General features: G+C 41.7%; 1 protein-coding gene across 1 annotated transcript in view; it reads right to left on the bottom strand.

Moving 5' to 3' along the window:
• Nucleotides 1-1164: 1164 nt before the first annotated feature.
• Nucleotides 1165-21818, bottom strand: part of SYCP2L (synaptonemal complex protein 2 like) — a 43462-nt gene continuing 22808 nt past the window's right edge. Inside the window, exons 19-33 of the mRNA XM_054985854.1 lie at nucleotides 20516-20594; nucleotides 19184-19236; nucleotides 17873-17924; nucleotides 16038-16087; nucleotides 15551-15599; nucleotides 14363-14522; nucleotides 11866-11915; nucleotides 9161-9251; nucleotides 7898-7977; nucleotides 7692-7761; nucleotides 7207-7341; nucleotides 5045-5163; nucleotides 4816-4910; nucleotides 3029-3128; nucleotides 1165-1233 (exon numbers count right to left, since the gene is read on the bottom strand). Of these exons, the coding sequence (XP_054841829.1) occupies nucleotides 1165-1233; nucleotides 3029-3128; nucleotides 4816-4910; nucleotides 5045-5163; nucleotides 7207-7341; nucleotides 7692-7761; nucleotides 7898-7977; nucleotides 9161-9251; nucleotides 11866-11915; nucleotides 14363-14522; nucleotides 15551-15599; nucleotides 16038-16087; nucleotides 17873-17924; nucleotides 19184-19236; nucleotides 20516-20594 (1252 nt within the window). The remainder of the gene's footprint in view (nucleotides 1234-3028; nucleotides 3129-4815; nucleotides 4911-5044; nucleotides 5164-7206; nucleotides 7342-7691; nucleotides 7762-7897; nucleotides 7978-9160; nucleotides 9252-11865; nucleotides 11916-14362; nucleotides 14523-15550; nucleotides 15600-16037; nucleotides 16088-17872; nucleotides 17925-19183; nucleotides 19237-20515; nucleotides 20595-21818) is intronic.

A 21818-nucleotide genomic window follows, 5' to 3' on the forward strand; every position in this document is an offset into this window, starting at 1 on the left:
TGGTTGGAAGCTGAATCACAGCTCATCTGGGAGTCCTGTCTGACCCTGCTCACTCAGCAAAATAGCTCCCCAGTGAAGCAGAAAAGGGGAGAAGAGAAAGCGCTTATTTTTCTTTTTTGCACTCCAAGATGGGGAGAGGCATTGCAACAGAGAGAGGAGAAAGACCTATTTAATTTTCTCTGCAGCCCAAGTCAACAGGATGGGAAGGGAAATCAGCTGGGCTTTGATCCCCCCCCCCACCATTATTTGTTGTATCTCTGCAAATCTAGGAGATCAGAAGAACTTAACTTCTGACTGATCAGCAGGGAGTCAGCTCCTGATTTCCACTCCCTCCACCTCCACCACAAAAAACTTAGCTGAAGGACAGACCAAAATGTCTCCAGCTACACGTAGCCTATTCCAGCAAATACACATGAACAGACTGTGAACAACCCTCTGATTAATAGGCTATCTGATCACCACTGGTGTTCGGCCATCCATATGCAAGACATACAGTCTGTTTCTGTAATTACAGCTCCCCCAAAATGAATAGTGAAGTTATTATTTCGAAGGAAGGAAGGAGGAAGGAAGGAAGGTATCTGTAGGTAGGATACACCATTGGCAAGTACTGGATTTGACAAAGCCTAGCTGTCTATTAAACTGCTTGCATGCAGTCTCATATCTAGGAGTTAGGCTGCCACCTTGTACACACAATACATGGCTTACTGTGCACTCTAAAAGCAAAGTGCTGGATCGCTAAACAGATAATGAAAGCAGTACAGTGGGTCTAGGCACCAGGAAGAGGGAGTTTTTGGCATCCCTGGGACAACTCCAGGCACACACAAAAAACCCAGCCCCCCCCTTTAGCCTCTAAAAAGAACTAAGAGAGGCAGCATGAGCTGAAGGCTACTAGAGAGCAGGGTTGAGAGGGTCCTCACCTATCTCCCAAGCTAGGAGGACAACCAAGGATCTCTACAGCTTCAGAAACAGTGAACTGTCTGCGTTCAAAGTATCTCAGCAGCTCAGAGAGGGAAGGGGAGAGGACACCAGTGCTGCTGGACTAGGCCTGATGAAAATGAAACCCAGGCCTACTCGTAGCATGAAAACTGTGCTTCACATCAGTCCATTTCACATTTGAAGCTCAGTATTTAATATGTGCAAATCTGCATGATTACAATACATACCTTAACATCCTGGATTGTTTCCTTTAAATTCACTGCTGTTCCATCTGGCCCTGAATCCATGGATTGTATCCTGTAAGAAAGGCAAAACCAAATGTAATCAGATTGTAAATTGTTTTAAGGATGTATTTGTGTGTTGGTTTTACTGGTTTTTAATCTGTATGTTTTAATTTGTTAGCCATCTTGATGGCCCTATTGGGGTAGAAAGCTGGAATAAAAATCTTGTTAATAAATAAATGTAATGGGGAGCAGCAAGGAGAAAAGCTTGGGGGTAAGGGGAATCTTTCATACATCAAAATGCTATCTGCTAACTTTGACATGAGCATATTTTAGAAAGCTCTTACCGTTCAGCATTAGTGCCATGCGTGCAAAAATATATGCAGCTGTCTCACAATGTACAGACAATAACAGCTATAGATCAGAGCCAGTTTGATGTAGTGGTTAAGAGAGTGGGACTCTAACCTGGAGAACCAGATTTGATTCCCCACTCCTCCACTTGAAGCCAGCTGGGTGACCTTGGGTCAGTCACAGCTTCTAGGAGCTCTCTCAGCCCCACCCACCTCACACGGTGATTGTTGTGGGGATAATAATGGCATACTTTGTAAACAGCTCTGAGTGGGTGTCAAATCATCCTGAAGGGAGGTATATACATCGGTGGTGGTGGTTGTTATTATAGATCAGTCCTTCTGGAGGACAGTAACATTTAAAGTCAGCCTTCCTAAAACTTCATGACCAAGGATAAAGCGGGGGGGGGGGGAAGCGACACCCAGCAACAGATGAATCAGTGGAAGCAGGGCTGCACCAGCCAACAAGAGCTATGAGCTAGGAAGCAGGAGTTTGTTAAGGCTGACGGTTATATTTTGTCAGTTGAAGGTTGGACATTCTAAATGAGGAAAGAGTCTACAGAAAGTATTAGCGTAACAAGAGAATGGGACATAGACGGAGTTCGGGAAATGAGTTACTGAGCTATAGCGGAGTGCCATGGATTCTGCATAACATTTCAAGAATACTGTAACCTAGTTAAAAAAAACAAGCCCCAAAAGCTTTTTCTCCCTCTGGCATGTACCGTCTTAGAACTAGTATCCCACTTAAGTTCATTAGTTATATTTACCTCTGTTTGTGTTATTTTAAACTCAGTTCCTGTGCAGTTTTAAAATGAAAAGTCCCTCATCTCTGTCAGTTAGCCCAGCCCTCAGTTACCAGTCCAGGTGTAGCTGGGTTTCATACCCAGGCTCAGGTTCTCTCTCTGAACCGTAACTCCTGCTGGGGTTTTCTAATCCCCCCCACCCCACTTTTTAAGGGACTCCTCACAAGCTCACACACCTAGGTTCTGTCTAGGAGATGGGGAGTTAAATGCGCAACTCATAGTTTACACAGCAGTGGTTCTGATAACTTGGGCAAAAGGGATAACGTTTTTCTCCATTTATAAGCTATTAGAGTGTTACTTGAAAAGTGTAATTTTCCTAAAATGTAATACACCTAGAAAGGTGTGCTCATGTACACACATAGCCTTGCTTGGATGGCCACATGAAAACAAAATGCAACTAAGCTGGATTTACAACCAGTGCCTCTTCAATATACCCTCAACAGTGGTAAGGGAAAGGAAGTGCCCATAAGAACACAATGCCTTCAAACCCAAGCCACCGAAAAAGTGCTCAAGAAAAATGTATTTGTGCCATGAGGACAGACAGCAGGAACAGAAATACCTCTGCATTTGACGAGCACAAAAAGCATTCAGTTTATTGTTCAGCTTGTTGGATTGCTTAGTCCAAAATTCCTGAAACAATGCAGTCAATGTAAGTCCAAAGCTAAAGCATTAAAATCAATCTACAGAGGATGTGGGAAAGTGGGAAAAAACCCATACACACCACTGTATCCTTCTCAAGGCCTGAGAGAAACTGAGCTCTCTTCTCCAAGTCGTCTAGCTCCCGCACAACAGTCCTGTGGAAACTTTCCAGTTCCTTCAGCCTGATGTAGAAAAAACCCACAAAAATTATTTTATACCTTCAGAAGAGAAAATATTGAACACTAACTAAATAGTCACTGGTGAAAACATGGATAAGAATATCACACAGGCCAAGTCTCATCCAGTTTGCTGTGCACCACCGCTATGTAAGTTGCTCTGAAACCAGTAGACTAAGTATTAGCTAGCCCAACAGCGTCAACACTATGTCCCAGTGCTTCCCTCAAATCTTCTCTTTGGTAAAATGATAAGAATGGTAATGGGAAGTCAATCTTCCCACAGAAATTCATTTTTTATTGGAATAAGCAACCACAACAGAGGTGTTTGGTGCATCCTAGGTTGTTTGTTCAGCTCATGCAAAACAGTGGCGAATTCTACCATCTGGACAACACCCTCAAACATGCACCCTACAAGCAGATCCCAAAACCCTCTGCAATGCACTGGGGTTTCATAAGAGAAGGGCGAGGCTCCTTGGGAGAAAGGTCAATGGAGAAATGTTACCCTGGAGGTAGAACAGTCCAAAAAATATTGATCCAACTTCACAGGGCACAAAGAGGTTTAAGGAAAGCAGGTCATAACAACAAAAAATGTCAGAGTGAAGCACTGTTTGGTATTAGCCTTCTACGTTCCATATTACAAAAGCAGAGAACTATCATCCACAGGACCACCATAAAGATCAGAGCAGTTGTTTGGGGAGACATAAGCACCAGCCTCTTTCTATCTCTGTCTGCATCTTAACTAGAACAAGAAGCAGGTACGGACCCATCCATTTGCACTTAAACCAACGTAACATTGAAGAATGTGCCTCTGTTTGCATGGATGGACAGTGATGGAGGGGAGAGTGTGACACAGACACACACACTCATGCAAGCAAATTATTCCTAAAAACAGCCCCAGGTGGAAATAATACATTAAGTCACCTTTTCATAGGGATTGGTTTGCTTGAAACCCATCCATTAAGGGGACATATTGTGGGATCACACAGTTCTGTCTTTTTGTTCCCTTTTCGTATCTCATCTGGTTAGACCAGAATCAGCTTGGTCAAATATATTTAGGTTTGTTTTTATTTTAGCTATGTTTGGGGAAAGGACCCTAAAGCATTTGATTCTGGACTTGGTCAGGATCATTCAAGACCTGAAACTTCTGATCTCTCTTATGTGAAAACATACATTAATATTTTCAGCCAGGTACAGAAGGATAGGCTACATTAATATGAAGCCACAGATATGTAATGATGTATTTTGGAAAGCTGGTAAGCCACACCCACATCCTGGAAAAAAAAGGCTGCTTATCAGAGTTTTGTCCTGTTAATTATCCTTCTAACTTGGGATTACTGATTAATCAATCAAGAAATGTAAAAAATTCCCATAACCTTTAACTTCCTTTAAAGCACTGGTCTATCTGTCTACTACAATTGGCAATAGATTTTGAAATGACAAAGACTAAGGGTCAAGCATAGGACCTTCTCCAAGCAAACCATGGCCTCTGCCTATCTGAGCTCTGGTCTCTCACCAGTTCTACTCTACTGTTGATTCAGCAAATGTAAATTGGTGTGGCAACAAACACTAAGAGGCAACAGCAGGAAGACAGTTTACATAAAACTCTACTTTTCCCCAGTTTCCCTGGCTTAAAGTAAAAATTGTGCTCTTACAACCAATGCAAGTCAATAAGCACCCAAGCCTCACCGCTTACCGGCACTGGTGTATCTGATTCAATAACGCCGACATGTTCTGTTCAGGTGCCTTCAAGGTATTCTGCGTGTAATTCTCTATCCTCTTGTACCGAGTCTAATTTACAGCACCAGTCAGTTAGGTAAGGGGGAAAATGATGCAGATGGAAATATCTTAACTGTTGAAGTATTCACAAATCTAGTCACTTACACTCTACAAAAAAAGCTGTTATAAACAATGAATAGGGTTACCCAAAACATTTTTTTCAATTCATTTGTGAAGGTGTCAAATGCAGCAATGACCCCTGCATCACCAGTGTCTTCCTGGAATATGCAGGATATATTTTCTTCTAATGCATCTATAGGTTGACCTGCAAGAAAGAAGCACAGCCCTGTATTGGGTCTTTCACAATAATAAATGGCTTACTGAATTTATTCAGACTTGATTGTACAACAAATTGCAAGCAGACACAGAAGTCAGTAAGATAGGATGCTCGTATTGAATTTTGAACAGATAAAAAGTCAACTTTCTGAGAAATATCCAAAATTTATAAATTACTTCTGAAATGGTATACAGAGGATGAAATAGTTAAAACCCAGATGGTGAAGTGGGCAATAAACTTTCATAAAGAAATAACAATGGAGGCGTGGGAACACCTGTGGAAAAACACATTGAAGATTTCAACTTGTACGAATATTAAAGAGAATGTATATAAAATGATCTACAGATGGTATTTAACACCAAAGAAAATTGCGCTAGGGAATACAAACATGTCAGACAAATGCTGGAAATGTAAAAAGCATGAAGGATCACTGTATCATATGTGGTGGACCTGTGAAGTAGCTAAGCAATATTGGGGAGATGTAATTGAAGTAATTAATGAGATTTTACAAATTCAAATAAATAAGAACCCAGAATTGTTGCTACTGAACTTGGGGATGGAAGCTGTTCCAATGCAGTATAGAACATTATTATTTTACATGACTACAGCGGCAAGACTTTTGTACGCGCAAAAGTGGAAAGTACAAGAAATACCAACTATAGAAGACTGGATTTACAAATTGCTGTACATGGCAGAAATGGACAAAATGACAAGGAAGCTTAAAGATCTTGACCTAGGACAATACACTGCTGATTGGGGGAAATTAAAACAATATTTAGAGAAAAAATGGGATGTGAAAGGAGAACTGTGGCAGTTTGAGAATTTCTAAAGGGTGGTGGTGTAAATGGAGGAGAGAAGTGACTTTACCATTAAGGGGGAAATTTAACTATGACAATCTAAGCTAATATTATGATTAAGAAAATTTGAAGTAAAACGGATACATTAGAAAATTTATATCATATATTACATATATTATGATGTATGGTGTTAGTATATGCACTGTATACTATATTGGGATGCTATATTACAACGCATGCTAGGTTATATTGCATGGAATAGTATATAACAAATACTATATTGATAGTATATTGGATAGAGAACACGCATAAAAGAATTAGAACATGCTTAGAGTAAGAGATATTATAATTTAAGTGTTATAGATAAATACATGTTATGTTATATTTTAATGCATGCTATGCTATGTTGTATGGTACAGTATACAGCAAATACTATATTGATAGTATAGTTGACAGAGTATTTGTATAAAATAATTAGAATATGCTTAGAGTAAGAGATATTATGATCTATGTGTTGAAGAAAAATATAAGTGAAATAGTATTAAGCAATAAAAGGGGGTAAGGGTTGGAAAGCTGTTGGAAGTCAACAGGGAGGGGGGAGGAAAAGGGTGGGGAACAGGATTAATTAGATATGAAGGGAATGTATGTATTAAATTTAAAAATTTAAACTCACCAATAATTTTTTTTTTTTAAAAGTCAACTTTCTGCATAGACCATGGCTCAGATCTTATACTTTGTTTCCATTTATACTCCTTTCATCCATGGTGGAGGCAGTCCTCTACTGTGAACTATGAGCTCCTCAAGTGTCAGGCACTTCCACTCATAACGATCAGTATCGTTCAAAGAGCATAAAAGTGCCTTGCACAAGAGGCATGCTCTCCACAGTGAAGTATCCCCTTTGCAGTGGATAAAGAGGAGCATGAATGGAAAGAAGGTACTGGCTTGGGTCCAAAGAAGCATTTCCACAGGCATAAGAATTTCCCTGCCTTCACCTTCCCATGGCAGTCCAAAATGCTCTCCTCTGGATTCAAAACAATGAACTGGGGAAAACTGTAACAATTTCTTTTAGAATTATTGTATGAACAACTCTATATCACCGTTACAATTTTGCCTTAGATATATGACAGGGAATATGATACCTAATCCATGTTACTATAATTAAAATCTCTAGGCAGATTTGAGATGAATACAATTACGGCGAGGTTTAGAAATGTTGGTATTATCATCTAATTACCTTTATTCATGTCTTCTTCTAGTTCTATGGAGTCAAAAAGTTTTTTTGGTTCAAAAGAAAGGCTAGAAGACTGCTCATTACTAGGTTTCCTCTTGATGGTTTTCAATCTCTTCTTACAGAGATCACTTGAGAAGCCTAATGGAAACAAAAATACCATATCCTGGTGTTATTGCAGGTGCTAAGAAGACTTAGCTTCCTTTTCTTCAAAATGCTAGATCTGTTTTGGAATTAAATTGTCTTGATTGCTATGAATTTTCCAAGTTAAATGAACCATATTATTATGATGTTTAGGAAAATTAATTTGATCCCTTGCATAATTCGTCAGAGTGACCATACCACAGGCTGAGCTGCATAGATGAATGGAGGGGGGATAGGGAAAAGGATTATTCCTCCAGCTTAAAGCAACTAGGAAAGGGATCGTTCGAGTTTGCCCATTGTCCTTTTTTGAGCTTCTCACATTTTCTTTCACAGGTATTTGACCTTACCTGAGAGTTTGCGCTTAGATCTAGAGACCTGCTCTTTCAGAGGTAGAGTACTGGATGTGGCATCATAGTTCTAGGAAGAGTAAAATGCATTAACAAGAACATTTCCAGATGCAACATATTTTTTAAAAGTCCCATTATACTTGGAATTAAGGAGTAACAAATGTTCAATAAGTTAAATGTGTACACACACACACTTCACATCATACCTTATTTATAGCAGCATCTGAGTCGTCAAGGGAAGAAATACCACTTAGGGGCAGAGTGGCATCAGCCATTTCCAAGCCATCTGGAAGAAGCAAATTATCTGTCAAATATACTGCAAGATCTTGGAGCCATTATGGAGGGGGGGGGGGAGCCCTAAATTGTACCTTTCGTAAAAACACACAAACTGCAGAGGTATCAAACAGTAGAGCTCCTTTCTTTCAAGCTATATAAACAAAAGAATAGCTTGACAATCTTTATACTTAACAGCCAATCCCCACCCAAGCCTACCACAGTCTCTCCATCACCCACCATGCACGCAGGAGAATGAGGTGTCAGACTGCAGTGCAGAGTTACACCCTTCTACAGGTGAAGAAGATTGGGCTTAGAAGGGTATAAACTCTGCTTAGGAACAGACTGTTTCTTACTCATCCCAGTGATGCTACCGAATGTATCCCTTTCCTGACTTCTCTTTAACTGAAGAATTACCATTATTTCCAAGGTGTTACCCAGGGAGAAAGATGTGCCTAGCACCTCCCAAATGAGAAGTCATACCGCCAAACAAGCAATACAGCATTCCCTCCAGCTTCAAGGGGCAAAGGCTTTCTAATGCTGCCCCCCCACAAAATAACCCCCAAAAACTTGTTAACAAAAGCAGCATTTTTTGCAGATATAAGTATATTTCATTCGATTATGTAAAATGAACCAAGAAAGTACTGGTTATCTACACATGTATACATAGTCTATGGTACTCTGAAACTACCATACGGTTTAATTTGTGGTTCATAAGCCACCTTGGGCCACAAGCAAATGCAAGAGCAACCTTTTAATAAAGAAACTAATATTGTGTATTAGATGTATAAATATACTATTTTCACAATAAGCAAGCAGGGTATGGTTGGGTTGAGTATATACCTCATGACTGAGGAGTTTAGCAAGTAATATGGAGTGGATAGAGAAAATGATTCCCTCACTGAGGAGCATTAAATCTCCAGACCCAAAGAAGAAACAACAGAGGAATCAAAGACTCTTTTTCTATATTACCCCTATGGCATCATATCGTGGGTTGAGATCCATGGATGAGACTTTTCCTCTCCAAAACTAACTTGTGGTGTGTTTGTGGGGGGGAGGGGGGATGACACTAAAAGCAGCTTATCACTACACGCCACAGCAGCATTACCATATACAGTAAAGAAAAAAGGAGCATGGAGTATTTTAAAGGGGCGACATACTTTGATTACCGTGTTCCAAAGGGGTCGAAGTAATACCAGTTCTCTGCAATGCTGAGAAGTTATATATTCTTGTGCTCTGTTTCCTTCTTCTCTTGGCCATTTCACTGCGCATGGCTGAATTCCCAACCTGGAAGAAAAGATTATAGGCTTCTGCAGTTCATTCATTGTGGAACTGACTGCAGTTCATTCATTCTGGAACTATTCTGAAGGAGCAAAGTATACCCAGGGCCAGTGTGCCCATTGAGGCCAGGTAGGTGGTTGCCTCAGGGCGCGGGATGCCGGAGGGGGCGCCGGAGGAGGCGCTGGGGGCAGGAGCGAGCGCAACAGAGCTGCAGCCTCCCAGCCCTACCACCCCGCACTGCCACCGCTGCCAGCACACGCCCCCAGCCAGGCGCAGCAGCCGCGGGCAGGCATCTGGAGTGGCGCAGGGCAACTGAGCAGGAGAGCTGGGAGCCCACCCGCGAGCCGTCCCAGCCGCCCGCCTTAGCAATCAGGCCGGCTCGCGTGTGCACCCATGATGTCACGTGACATCATAACGCAGGCTGGTGTGCGCATATGCGCACATGTGCACGCCTGACCTGCTGGCCGGCTGCAGGCGCCGAAAACCGTGACGCCGCTCTTGAGTATACCTATCCTTTCATTTAATCAAACATCCCATCTTTAAGAGGCAAGGGAAAAAACCCTAACATTTACTCTATGGGAATATTTTGGCAAGGTTGAATTTCATGTTGTACCTGGTATGCATGATTGAGACAAGTAACTAGCAACTAATTTTGATAGAAACAAAACAATTTCACTCCATTTGTTTATTTCTACAGTAGGTAACAGTACATTTAGATGATAATCTCACTAAAAACCATGGCTTTTTTTCAGTGGGATCTCCCCGGATCTGAGATCTGGCACCTCTGAAAAAAGATTACGTGACTGATGGCCCCGCCCCTGATACCCAAGGACCCATGGGCCATCTCCCCAGATGGAGCTTCTTCCGGGCCGCCTGCTTCCCCGGCCTCTTCCCCAGCCTTTCCCTCCCTCTATTTCTCTTTCTTTCCTTCTTTCCTTGCTTACTTCCTTCTTTCCCTCCCTCCCTCCCTCCTTCCATGTCTTTTCTTCTTCCCTTTCTTTACCTTCCTTCCTGAGGCGCCGCCGCCTGGCTGGCTGAGAGGCAGGCCGGGAAGGAGAAGAAAGGAAGAGAAAGCTGCCCTCCTGTTGCTCTTCCCGCCACCGTGCCAAGCAAGGGGCAAGATAATAGAGAGATCCACCACCTCTTTTCCAAGAAAAAAAACCCTGGTAAAAACCATCTAATAGAAAGTACAAGTGTACCCAAAATAAAGATTTGCCCATACTTGCTTATCCTCATATATTATAAGATAGCGCAGAGAACATTTTACAGAGCTCCCAGAATGTGTACATTAGACTAAAACAGTTTTTCTGCTGGTGACAAAAGGACAAGGGGTTCCTATTAGATCACGGAAAATGGAGGATAAAATGGAGGAGAGGAGAACAATGTGAGCCACTTTGGATTCCCATTGGGGAGAGAGGCAGGATATAAATAAAGAAAATAAATAAATTAAAATGCTATGTACAAAAGCCAAATGGGATGAAGAACTTGGATGAGGCTGAGGTAAACATACATGGTTAGTATAAGATACAGAGTAAAAATAAAAGCCCCAATAACCCGGCCCTGTGTGGTAAGAAGGTCAGACTACGAAGTGGGAGACCCAAGTGCAAACACCTGCTCTGCCATGTCAGTTCACTGGGTGACCTTGGACTAGTCACACACTATCAGCCTAACCTACCTCACAGGATTGTTGCAAGGATAAAATTGAGGAGGGGAGAATGGTGTAAGCGACTTTGGGTCTCCATTGGGGAGAAAGGTGTGGTATAATGAAGTAAATAAATACATAAATTTATCGAGTACATTTTTATCCTGCTCTTCCCTATTTAACACCACCCCCCGGCCCAAGAAACCTGTACGGTAGATTAGGCTGAGAGGGGGCAACTGGCCCCAAGCTACCCAACATGGCAGAACTGGGAGTTGAACCCATGCCTTTGACATCCTAATTCAGAACTGTAACCACTACACTTCACTGCTTCTGTACACAGGGCACCACTATGACTTGCCTAGCCCTCCCAAGATTTGTCTACCTCAGCCTTATAACATCACCACCACCACCACCACCACCACATTTATATACCGCCCTTCAGGACAACTTAATGCCCACTCAGAGCGGCTTACAAAGTATGTCATTATCCCCACAACAAAACACCCTGTGAGGTGGGTGGGGCTGAGAGAGCTCCAGAGAGCTGTGACTAGCCCAAGGTCACCCAGCTGGCTTCAAGTGGAGGAGTAGGGAATAAAACCCTGCTCTCTTGATTAGAGTCCCGTGCTCTTAACCACTACACCAAACTGGCTCTCAGAGATCCTGCTTTGATTAACTTCTCTTTGGCTAACCACCAAATCTGCAAGCACATGTCTGAAGCTACTAACAAAAAATCTTGCTATTAAACTAGTTTCTTAAAATTTGACAGAAGTTACATAAAAGGCAAAGCCTCAAACCAACTCAAAAGATGCTTGAAAGAGGAGCTGGAAAACAGTAGTCCTTCCGACACTGGGAAACCCCAAGTCTGACCTGGGCAAAGCTAGATTAAAAAGGAAACAGGAACATCATCCTGGGGTGCATTCTCATCTTCTCACATATTTGATATTATACAACTAGTATAAACAATCTAAATTTTCTTACTTTTTTTGCACGGTGATCACTGCCACTACTAGGAGAAGATAATGGTAATACTAAAAAAGACAGGCAAAAAGTATCCATTATTAGCAATACACAAATATTCTAGTTTTACTAAGGTAGCAAACAGGAAGTAGAATTTACAGGCAGTTCCTGCTGATTGGTTTAGATCATGCCTAACTTTTCGGTGGACAGACGGGTCAACAATTTTCACCAATCCTCCTTCCCACTGCAAACCTCCAATGCCCTTCCTCATGTTTTTTTGTGGGGGTCTCTCATCCCTAGGGAGTAGCATTTCAGGGAGCATTCAGGGCTACAGTGGGAGGGGGTAGGCAAGAAAGTGTGCTCTGCCGTTAATTTTCAGCAGAATTCATTCCAGTATTTTTAACCTCTGAAAATCTTAATTTATTTAGAGACTTGTAGATGTCATTAGCTGCAGACTAGAGGTACAGTTAAAACCCAGTAAGAAACAACTACAAGCGGAACAGTGTCGATAAGCATCACGTAGCCTGAAAAGCTGAGCTAACTGTTATTGCGGAGTCCTGTAGGAACCACCAAAAGAAAAGTCCAAGATGTGGTATATCAGCTCCAGCACAACATCAATCTGCAACAGTGTATATCACCAATACATGGACATACCTGTGCTGCAACCGACAGGCAATATGCTTAGGATCACAATGCTCGAACTTCAGTTGGCCACCACCACTTTTCTTAATATTGCTAATTGCTTTGGGCCATGAGCTATTCCAGTATTTTCTGCAAATTACTGAGCTTCAAACTTGCCTCTGAGGCACTGGGCAGCCATGCAGATTCCCGCATATTGGGCTTTGTGAATTATGTATATAAATTGATAGTCAGTCAATCTTTATTACGGTCATAGACCACTATATAAATTGCTAATCCGCAGATGACAGCCTAATTCCCTCATTGGCCTTTTTGCTGTGCTAACTGGGCAGACCAGATTCACATCCAGCATATGGAGTATTTTGTGCAGAAAAAGGGAATGATTCAAAGACCCGTTCTTTCCCTAACACATAGGAATAGTAGATATAGATCCAGAGGAGTTAGCCGTGTTAGTCTGTAGTAGCAAAATCAAAGAGTCCAGTAGCACCTTTAAGACTAACCAACTTTATTGTAGCATAAGCTTTCGAGAATCACAGTTCCCTTCGTCAGATGCATGCTGGACTCTTGAATAGTAGATAGAATGCCAAACAACCTACCAATGTGTTATTATAAATGAAAACAGGGGTCTCATGGCACTTTAAAGACTAGTAACATTTTAATCCAGTATAAACCAGCTTCTTCTGATGCAACAAGTGGGTCCTCCCTATGAAGACTTATTATGTAAGGCATATTTTTTAAAAATGAGGTCAGGGCACTATAAAATGCAAAAAAACCTCCAGGGTGAAATCTTAGATGGAATTATTACATTTAATACTTCCTGCATTTTATGGACCCTTGCCCTTGCTTTAAAAAAATAGCTCCTACATAAAAAATTCTCACCACCACATCTCAAGAAGCAGTCCACAAGAGCTTATGCTGGAATAAAACTTTTCGTTTTTAAAGGTGCCAGAATGCTCTTGTTTATTTCTGTTTCCACAAGGCTACCTTCTCAGGAAACCTTAAATAGCCAACATCTTCAAGTTGCAAACATCAGTCACCTAGGATTACTTATTCAAGTATTATTTATGTTATTCAAGTACTATTTTTATGTATTTATTAAAGCATTTATACCCTGCCTTTCCACATAGTTCAAAGCAGCTTACAAAGTGATTTTTAAAATTTCCAAATTAAAACCAAGAAAAAAAATCTCGCCCTCCTCCTTTAAAAGATGCCTGCTGTTCACACCTTGCCAAAAGCCCTGGCAAACAAGCAAGGCTTGCAGTACCTACTGAATATCACCAAGAAAGGGGCTCCCCTCACCACCTCAGGGACTTCTTTCCACAGTGCAGGGGTCATGATGGAAAAGGCTCGGGTTCTGGTCGATGCCAGATGGGCCACTTTCAGTGCTGCAACAGCCAACAAATGGCTGCCTGAGTATCATAATTGATATACGAGGACATATGGAAGGCAACTGTCCTTCAGATATGTGGATCCCAGGTTGTGAAGAGCTTTAAAGTTCCTTAGAAACAACTGGCAGCCATTTCAACATGAGTAATGTATGATCCCGGCAGCAGGCCCTAACAATAATTGGGCTGCTGCATTCTGGACCAGTTGTAGTTTCCGGGCTGTCTTCAGGAGAAGCCCCGTGGAGAGTGCGTTACAAATGCAAATGTAATACTAAGTATGAAAGCAACATAGCCTCCTTAAGAGCAAGCTACAGCCAAATACAGGCTGGAACGTGTGTAACAGCTAATACAAGTCATGGTAAAGGTCCCCTGCGAGCGCCGTATATAAAATTCTGTGCTCACTTTCTTGGGAGTAAGTTCCATTGAACTCATTGGGACCCATTTCTAAACAAGCATAAGATCTGTAAATGTAGAATTATGCTCAGCCATGTTACCTTTTAAATTGCTTCTGACCTTTGGCCTTCTACGAGTGTAGTCAACAGTTTTAGACGCAGATTTTTTCTGAGAGTCAATGATCCAGCTTTTTTCACTAGCACTGTTGCTTGGCGTTTCATGGTGACTTTCAGAGAAGAGATGATTCTTGTAACTAGCAGACTTTTAAAAAGTGAGGACAAAATTCAGCTCCATCTTTTAGCTATTACACATGAAATTTACAGATATCCCAAAATCAACTTTACAAATGAAGCTGTCTTATACTGAAGACGTAACTACACTATACACCCGACACATGCCAGGTGCATGACCAGACTTGGAGCCACATGTACATGTGGACAGAGAAGGACATGTGGAATCAGAGAAAAGGGGTGAAGTCCCCTACACCGCCCCTTCCACTGGAGAAAATGGGGTAGGAGGGAAACCAGAAGCTCCTTCTCCCCACTCTCAGAGGTCCCTATCTGCACAGAGTGATTGAGTGCATTTTCTCCTGAGTATGTCTGACTGAATCCAGCGGTGCACCAGTGAACTAGTATGTGTTGAGTGTATCACATAGTTATGTCTTGAGTGAGACCATTATCCTATTCACTATTATCTGCTCTGATTAGCAGTGGATCTGGAGGGTCTCAGGCAGAGGTCTTTCATATCATGCCCTTCCTTTCTGATCTTTTTAACTGGCCAGGGATCGAACTTGGAACCTTCTGCAGAGAAAGCAGAGGCTCTGCCAATGAGGCACAGCCATGCCCCTCAACACAGAGCTAGTTCAACAAAAGGCTACATCTGTCTGATTTCACAATCACATCTTCCTCAACGGGAAATGAGCTCTTATTTAAAATATTTAAAACCCACATGTGGACTGGAAAAAAAAATGAAGGGATGACAATGTCCTTCCTTAAACACTAGGTTCAAGTAAGCGGAGACCCATATGCATTTATTTTAAAATCCCTGTATTCATCCATATATTCCAAAAAAGAAAGAGAAATCCGTAATGTTCTGATACTGTCTTCAATTCGGATGCATCAAAGCAGAGAATCTAAAGCACTGCACATCTGAATGCCCAAGTGAAACCCCAGAGGATTGACATTTGCTCCATGTTGAAGGGTTACAAGTATAATTTACCTATGTATGCCTTTAGCCTGCCACTTGCAAAATCTCTATTCCCATAACAATACTGGAAATGAGCATATTACCTGCCTTCCTTCAGCCTTGTTCAGTTCCACGTCTCCTTTTTCTGAACTCCTGTAACCACAACCAAAAAAATCACCAAATTAGAGAGCTCAGTGCAGATTAGTGCAAAATATTCATGACTACTCTGTATAATCTGCCTTGAGTCTCAGTGAGACACACCTGTGCTGCAACCAACCGACAGGCAATATGCTTAGGATCACAATGCTCGAACTTCAGTTTCCTAATATTGCTAATTTCCTGATTACTCCTACAAGTCCCTAATTCCAGCAGTATGTTTGCTGGTTTTACTACTCCCGGAAAGTCCTCCCATTGCTCAAACCAGTTCATAACACAGAGGTTCTGAAGCCTTTCCACCCCCATTGTTTCTATTACCAAGGCACCTCTTCTCCAGATTTCCTGCACTCTCTCATAGCTCATTTGTACACATTTCTTAATTAATTGTGTACAAAAGTTAAGGGAGGGGTGGGAATCAGTGTCAAGTTTCCATACCTTTGCAAAGGGGTCTTCTGGACAAAGACTTTATGCTTCATTTCAATGACCTGAAAACAAAGGGAATCGAAACTTCTTTCAAGAGGAATTAAAAGTATGAACAGGGTTAAAACCATGGATTTCACAGGAAAGCAGTCCACAATATTATGGTCTGGGTTTATTCAAAGGGCTTTTCCAAATCACACTATTAGATTTTTTTATCCCACCCATTCTCTAAATAGCTTGGGGGGAGCATACCCAGAGCCCCTTTGCCAGTTTGCTCAACAGCCATCCTGTGAGGTAGGTTAGGCTGAGAATATGTGAGTGGCCCACCCAGTAAGCTTGATGGCAGAGTGGGAATATTTATATAATATATATTTATATTATATAATTATTATATATATAATATACTCTGCCTTTCTACCCAGCAGTGACCGAAAAGATTCTTACACTCTACTCCATTTTCCCCCTCACATCAACCCTGTGAGAAAGATTAGGCTGACAGTACGTGACTGGCCAACTCAGGCCTCTCTGCTCATAGTTCAGTATGATCACATCACTGGCCCATGTGTGCACGGATTGTGAGAACGAACAGAGGTGGGGCTAGGACTTAAAATTATGACAGCTAGTATAGTGTGTTGGATTAGGACATGGAAGACCCAGGTTTAATCCCCACTCTGCCATGGAAGCCCCCTGGAGGACCTTGGGCCAGTCTTGTACCCTTAAGCTTAACTTATCTCACAGGGTTGTTATGAGGATGAAATGCAGGCGAGAACTACGTAAGTTGTTTTGGTGCCACTGCTGGGGGAAAAGGTGTGGAAGGAAGGAAGGAAAAACCCTGTGCAAGATCCAAGAAAGTACATTTGTATGTTTAGGATGGGAGACTGTTTATTGCACTTCTATCTTCCCCTTCCTCCAAGGAACGCAGGGGCCTTAATGGTTCTCTGACAATTTTCTCCATTTTTTACCACACAACAACTCTATTAGGTTATTTAGGCTAAGAGATGTTGAGTTTCATGGCTGAGTTGGCATTTGATCTCATTTGCCCCAGGCCTCAATAAAAAGATTCATTATTACACAACACTGGTCCCTCTATAGCACAGGAATACATTTTTAGCCAGCAGGTTGCTTTAAACCCAAGTATTAGTCATCTGTGATCTTTTATTTAAAGTCATTCAAGAGATGAATTTATCTTCCTTTAAGTGTTGCTTCAAAACACTGACATTTCTAGATCTGGCCCCAAATGACAGTGAACACATCTTCTAGGTTGTCATCCAACATTGCAAAAAAAATGTCTAACAGTTACCATATAAGAGCTGCCTGTAAAAACGCACTTCCAATACTTTTATTCACAAAGTCAACTACATGGAAAATTTTTGGAGCTATTGGAAGTTTCTCTTGATAGCGAATTCTTGGTCAAGTTTATTTCAGCTAGATACAAAAATGCTATCCCAGTTATGCTTGATGTTTGTATAAAAGGACTTAAGTTCCCACAGTACAATCTCATATCACAGAAGATGTTCTGCAACAAGAGAAAGGCTACTCACTTTCCAAGATCGTGTGCTGAATAGGACAACAAAAAATGTGGTCCTAAATAGGATTCACTTAAACGGCTCTAATCTGATAACAATTTGTCACACTTTGGAAGCATTTATACTACAAGGGCAAATCCACTTTAGGTCCCCATTGAGGAGAAAGACAGGGTATAAATGAAGTAAAATTAAAAAATAAAATAAGTACCAAAATTGTGTGTGGGGGAGGGCAGATAGCAACACAATTTGTATTCTCTGCATCCATACTTCCTGAAATAAGTTTACTTGGGGGAAAAGGATTATGGGAAAATGTGTAGCATTTACCATATTGTGTGCCACAGGGTCAGATAAGTATTCAAATTCATATGCATCCTTCCTGCAAAAATAAGGATTTACAGATCACTGGACTCTTGAAAATATCAGATGGAATTATGTATTTGCACAGCTACTGGAATACACAGAATTTAAAGATGGGCCATTCCATTAAGATGCATTCACAGTTTTAAAGAATGTTTATCCGAGAACAAAAAAAAAAGATGTAGAAATAATTTTTTTTTTACCATTCTCAATAGACTGGCATCTTAAGAGGTACCCTTCTTGCCTTTCCACTTATTCCACACACTGCCATAATTCTACAGTTCCATTTCAATGTGGCAATCTCAAGAAGGGTGTTGTACATCTGCTTCGCATCTCATTGTGCAAAGAGCAGGTATTTATTACTTGACAGCAAGTACAATTTGAACGAGATTCCCTCAGGGACTAAATACCAACCTCTTACTAAGTCAATACATACAAATTAACTTGCAGAATTAGTGTCATGAACTACTCACAACCACACTGCCTCATTGAAAAGGTAAGAAACAGATCCTAAGAAGCTGCATTAAGTTACAATCATTCTGCCAATGTTAAAGAGAAAGGAGGACAGATTTCTTCTGAATACTTTTCCAAAAGAGATGCACAGAAGCTGGCTGTGAACGTTACACTGCCCAGTATCTTCATCGTGACTACAGCATGAGCATCATCTCCGCTTGCATATACCTCCCCCTTCACAAGCCCCTTCACATGCAGCTAGCTACACAGTAGCTGTGGGGAATGGCTGTTAAAAAAATGAAAGAAAGCCCAAATACCTCAGTGAGAGGAGGGAAGGGGTCTGTTTTTGCTGCTCCATATGGAGTATTCTGTGCACATGGAGCAGTACAAACAGGGAAATACCCTCCTCCGCATACTATTTTGACATGGGGAAATGGCTGGGGGTGGGAGGCAGGAGCTCTTCCTTCCCCTGCAACAGTGTGTGTTTGGCTGCCCCTTAATTTTTTTTAACAGCCATTCCTCACAGCTGCTGTGTGGCTGCTGGGTACTCAAGTGCCAACTGTTGCAACCATTGTGTGTGCATACTGTCATTTTCACTAACCATTATTGGCTCCCGACCACCACCTGGAAAGTCAGGGTCCTAGTATGCATGCACCAAAGCTGAAAATACACAAGTGGTCCCTTTCAGACAAAACAGCATTTGTACAAATCAGAAGGACTACGTGTCTCATGTTCTCCCCACATACACAGTTAAATGGAATGCCTAACAAGGGTTCACATAGCATAAATATCTGAAGCGTGCATGTATCAAGCTTAATACATTACTTTGCTTCAGTCATTTCTTTGCTTGAATTCCTTTTTCTGCCTCTTTCATTATTCTAGAAAAGAAATATGAAGGGAAATATAATTACAAATTCAAGAAGATGAGTTGTTTAAGACTGAAAAAATCAGGAACTGGAAGGAATCTAGTCCTCAGGAGGCACTGGGGGCGGGAGACAGGAATTACCGGGCTCCAGGTGCAAACCCAGAAACAAAAAAAAAGAGTATAAAAAAGTGGCTCAAGCTGGAGCAAGATTTGGGGGATGGCCTCCTACGCCCTCCCAGCACCATCAGCTCTTCTCACAATCCACTCCTTCCCCTGGTCTCTCATCACCCAGACAAGCAGCAACAGAAGCAAGGAACAGCTCCTGCACCTTCTCATTTTGCTTGCTTCTCTTCCAGACAGTGGTGTGGGTTTGGTCTGAAATCCTTACTGCCACTCAGAGTTAGGATAGGTATGTGAGCGGTTCAATCATTCCCTTATCACCTCGCCTGTTCTGACAGGTAAACAATTACCATGTCTAGAAGTGTCTGCCACTGCTTGCCTACAACCCAGAAAGGGGGTAATTGGAGGCAGCGGCTGTTTCTTGCTACCACAACCACTACTTTGCAATGGCCACTGCTGCTCTGGGAAGCCACCAGCAGGTGGCTCTTTCAGGACACTGATTTATACCCTGCTATTCTCCCCTATGGAGATCTAAAAGAACCTACAAGATCATTATCCCCTCCTCCATGTTATCCTCACAACAAAAATTCTGAGATGTAGGCAAGGCTTAGAGAAAATGACTGGCTCAAGGTCACCCAGCGATCTTCCATGGCACAGAAGAGATTTGAACCTGAGTATCCCAGATCCAAGTTTGACATTATAGCCATTATACTAAGCTGGCTTCCATTCCAAAGGAGGATGCCCTACGTCTCTTATGATCCTGCCAGCTGTCCACTTTAGAAGGTAGGGATCACAATAAATTACACCCATTTATCGTGGCTACATCAGAAGGGAGTCTCAGGAGAGATTAATGCTATTTATGCCGAGGATTCATAAAAGTTGTAAATAGCTGTTCCTGCCATTCTTCCTAAGAAACAGGGTACTGCTAGGAATGGATTTCAGGCCCCTAAGAAAAAATTATCTGTACGTTTCTTAAAAGATGTTCAGGGTAACTGAAGAAGTTATGGAAGAGCTTTTACTTTCCCCCTTATCCTTGAAGATTTTTTTCTTACATATTTAAGATGAATTTTGCCTCCCCTTTCCCAAGAAATCTGGACTCATATTAACATAAAATGCATGCTATGGTAAAACAAAACCAAAAAAAAATTACAACAATATAGATTAAAGCATACCTCTAAAGTGAGTGTGTCTGTAGTCTGGTTATCAACTTTCCCTTCTGCATTTGGCTCACTGTGGACACCAGAAACAAAGCTGAGTAAGAATGATTCTTCAGTACTGAAACTGAACATCGGCTGGCTTTCAAATGAGCAACGTGCATTTATAAAACGGTAGTGTCAACAACTACTTCTTGAAATCAACGGGATTTTCTGTTAAGTAAGGCTCAAGGTAGACATGCAAGTTTTTCAATAGCTGGGTCTGCGTTCCTTGCAGCCACACAGCAGCTGTGAGAAATGGATGTTAAAAAGTAATGCAGAACCCAAATGGCATCAGAACACCACCAAGGGTGGGGGGGGGAGGGCTCCTACCTCCCCCCTCAAAGCCATATTCCAAAATAGTGAGCAGGTGTGTCTGTTTCTGTGTTTTTGCTGCTCTACGTGGAGTATTCTACGCACATGAAGCAGTAAAAATGGGGGGGGAACTCCCCATGTGTTATTTTGTCACAGGGAAATGGCTTGGGCGGGAAGGCAGGGGCTCTTCCTTCCCCTGTGTTGCCATTCTGAGGCTGTCTGTACTCTACTTTTTAACAGTCACTCCTTGCAGGTGTGGTGTGGCTGTGGGGAATCTGAGTTGGGTCTGGGGAACACAGATCTAACTTTTAAAAAACCTGCATGTCTAGCTTGACCCTAAGTGTTCCTAGGGTCAGTGATGTTTGTTTTCAAGTAAAATGCCTTCGCAGCTGTTACTTCCTTCTAGTTAAAAGAATCATTGCACCTTCCACCCATATGAGTCACTTAAAAAAAAAAACTAACATTACATAGATTATCTAAAACCACAAATTATAGGACAGAAGTTCTCATACGTACAGAAATGGCACAGTGTCAAAATATCTACCTCCAGGCTCAATAAAATCTTGAGCAAAGTGGAAAACGGCTCACAAGGAAGGTTGGCCCAAAATATTTTGGAGCCTGGAGTTTGAAATGCAAATAATACAATCTCTGTTCCACAAGAAAACATGCATAGCCCACAACCCATTGAAATGAACAGGAGTTGCATAAGGGATGCAAAATAGAAAGAGTCCAGTAGCACCTTTAAGACTAACCAACTTTACTGTAAGCATAAGCTTTCGAGAATTACTGTTCTCTTCGTCAGATGCACGGAGGGTAAGAAGAAACTGGTCAGATATATATCCCCTCTCCACCTGTATATCTGACCAGTTTCTTCTTGCCCTCCGTGCATCTGACGAAGAGAACAGTAATTCTCGAAAGCTTATGCTTACAGTAAAGTTGGTTAGTCTTAAAGGTGCTACTGGACTCT

This window comes from Eublepharis macularius, chromosome 7 (assembly GCF_028583425.1).
Source record: "Eublepharis macularius isolate TG4126 chromosome 7, MPM_Emac_v1.0, whole genome shotgun sequence".
Classification (NCBI taxonomy): Eukaryota; Metazoa; Chordata; class Lepidosauria; order Squamata; family Eublepharidae; genus Eublepharis; species Eublepharis macularius.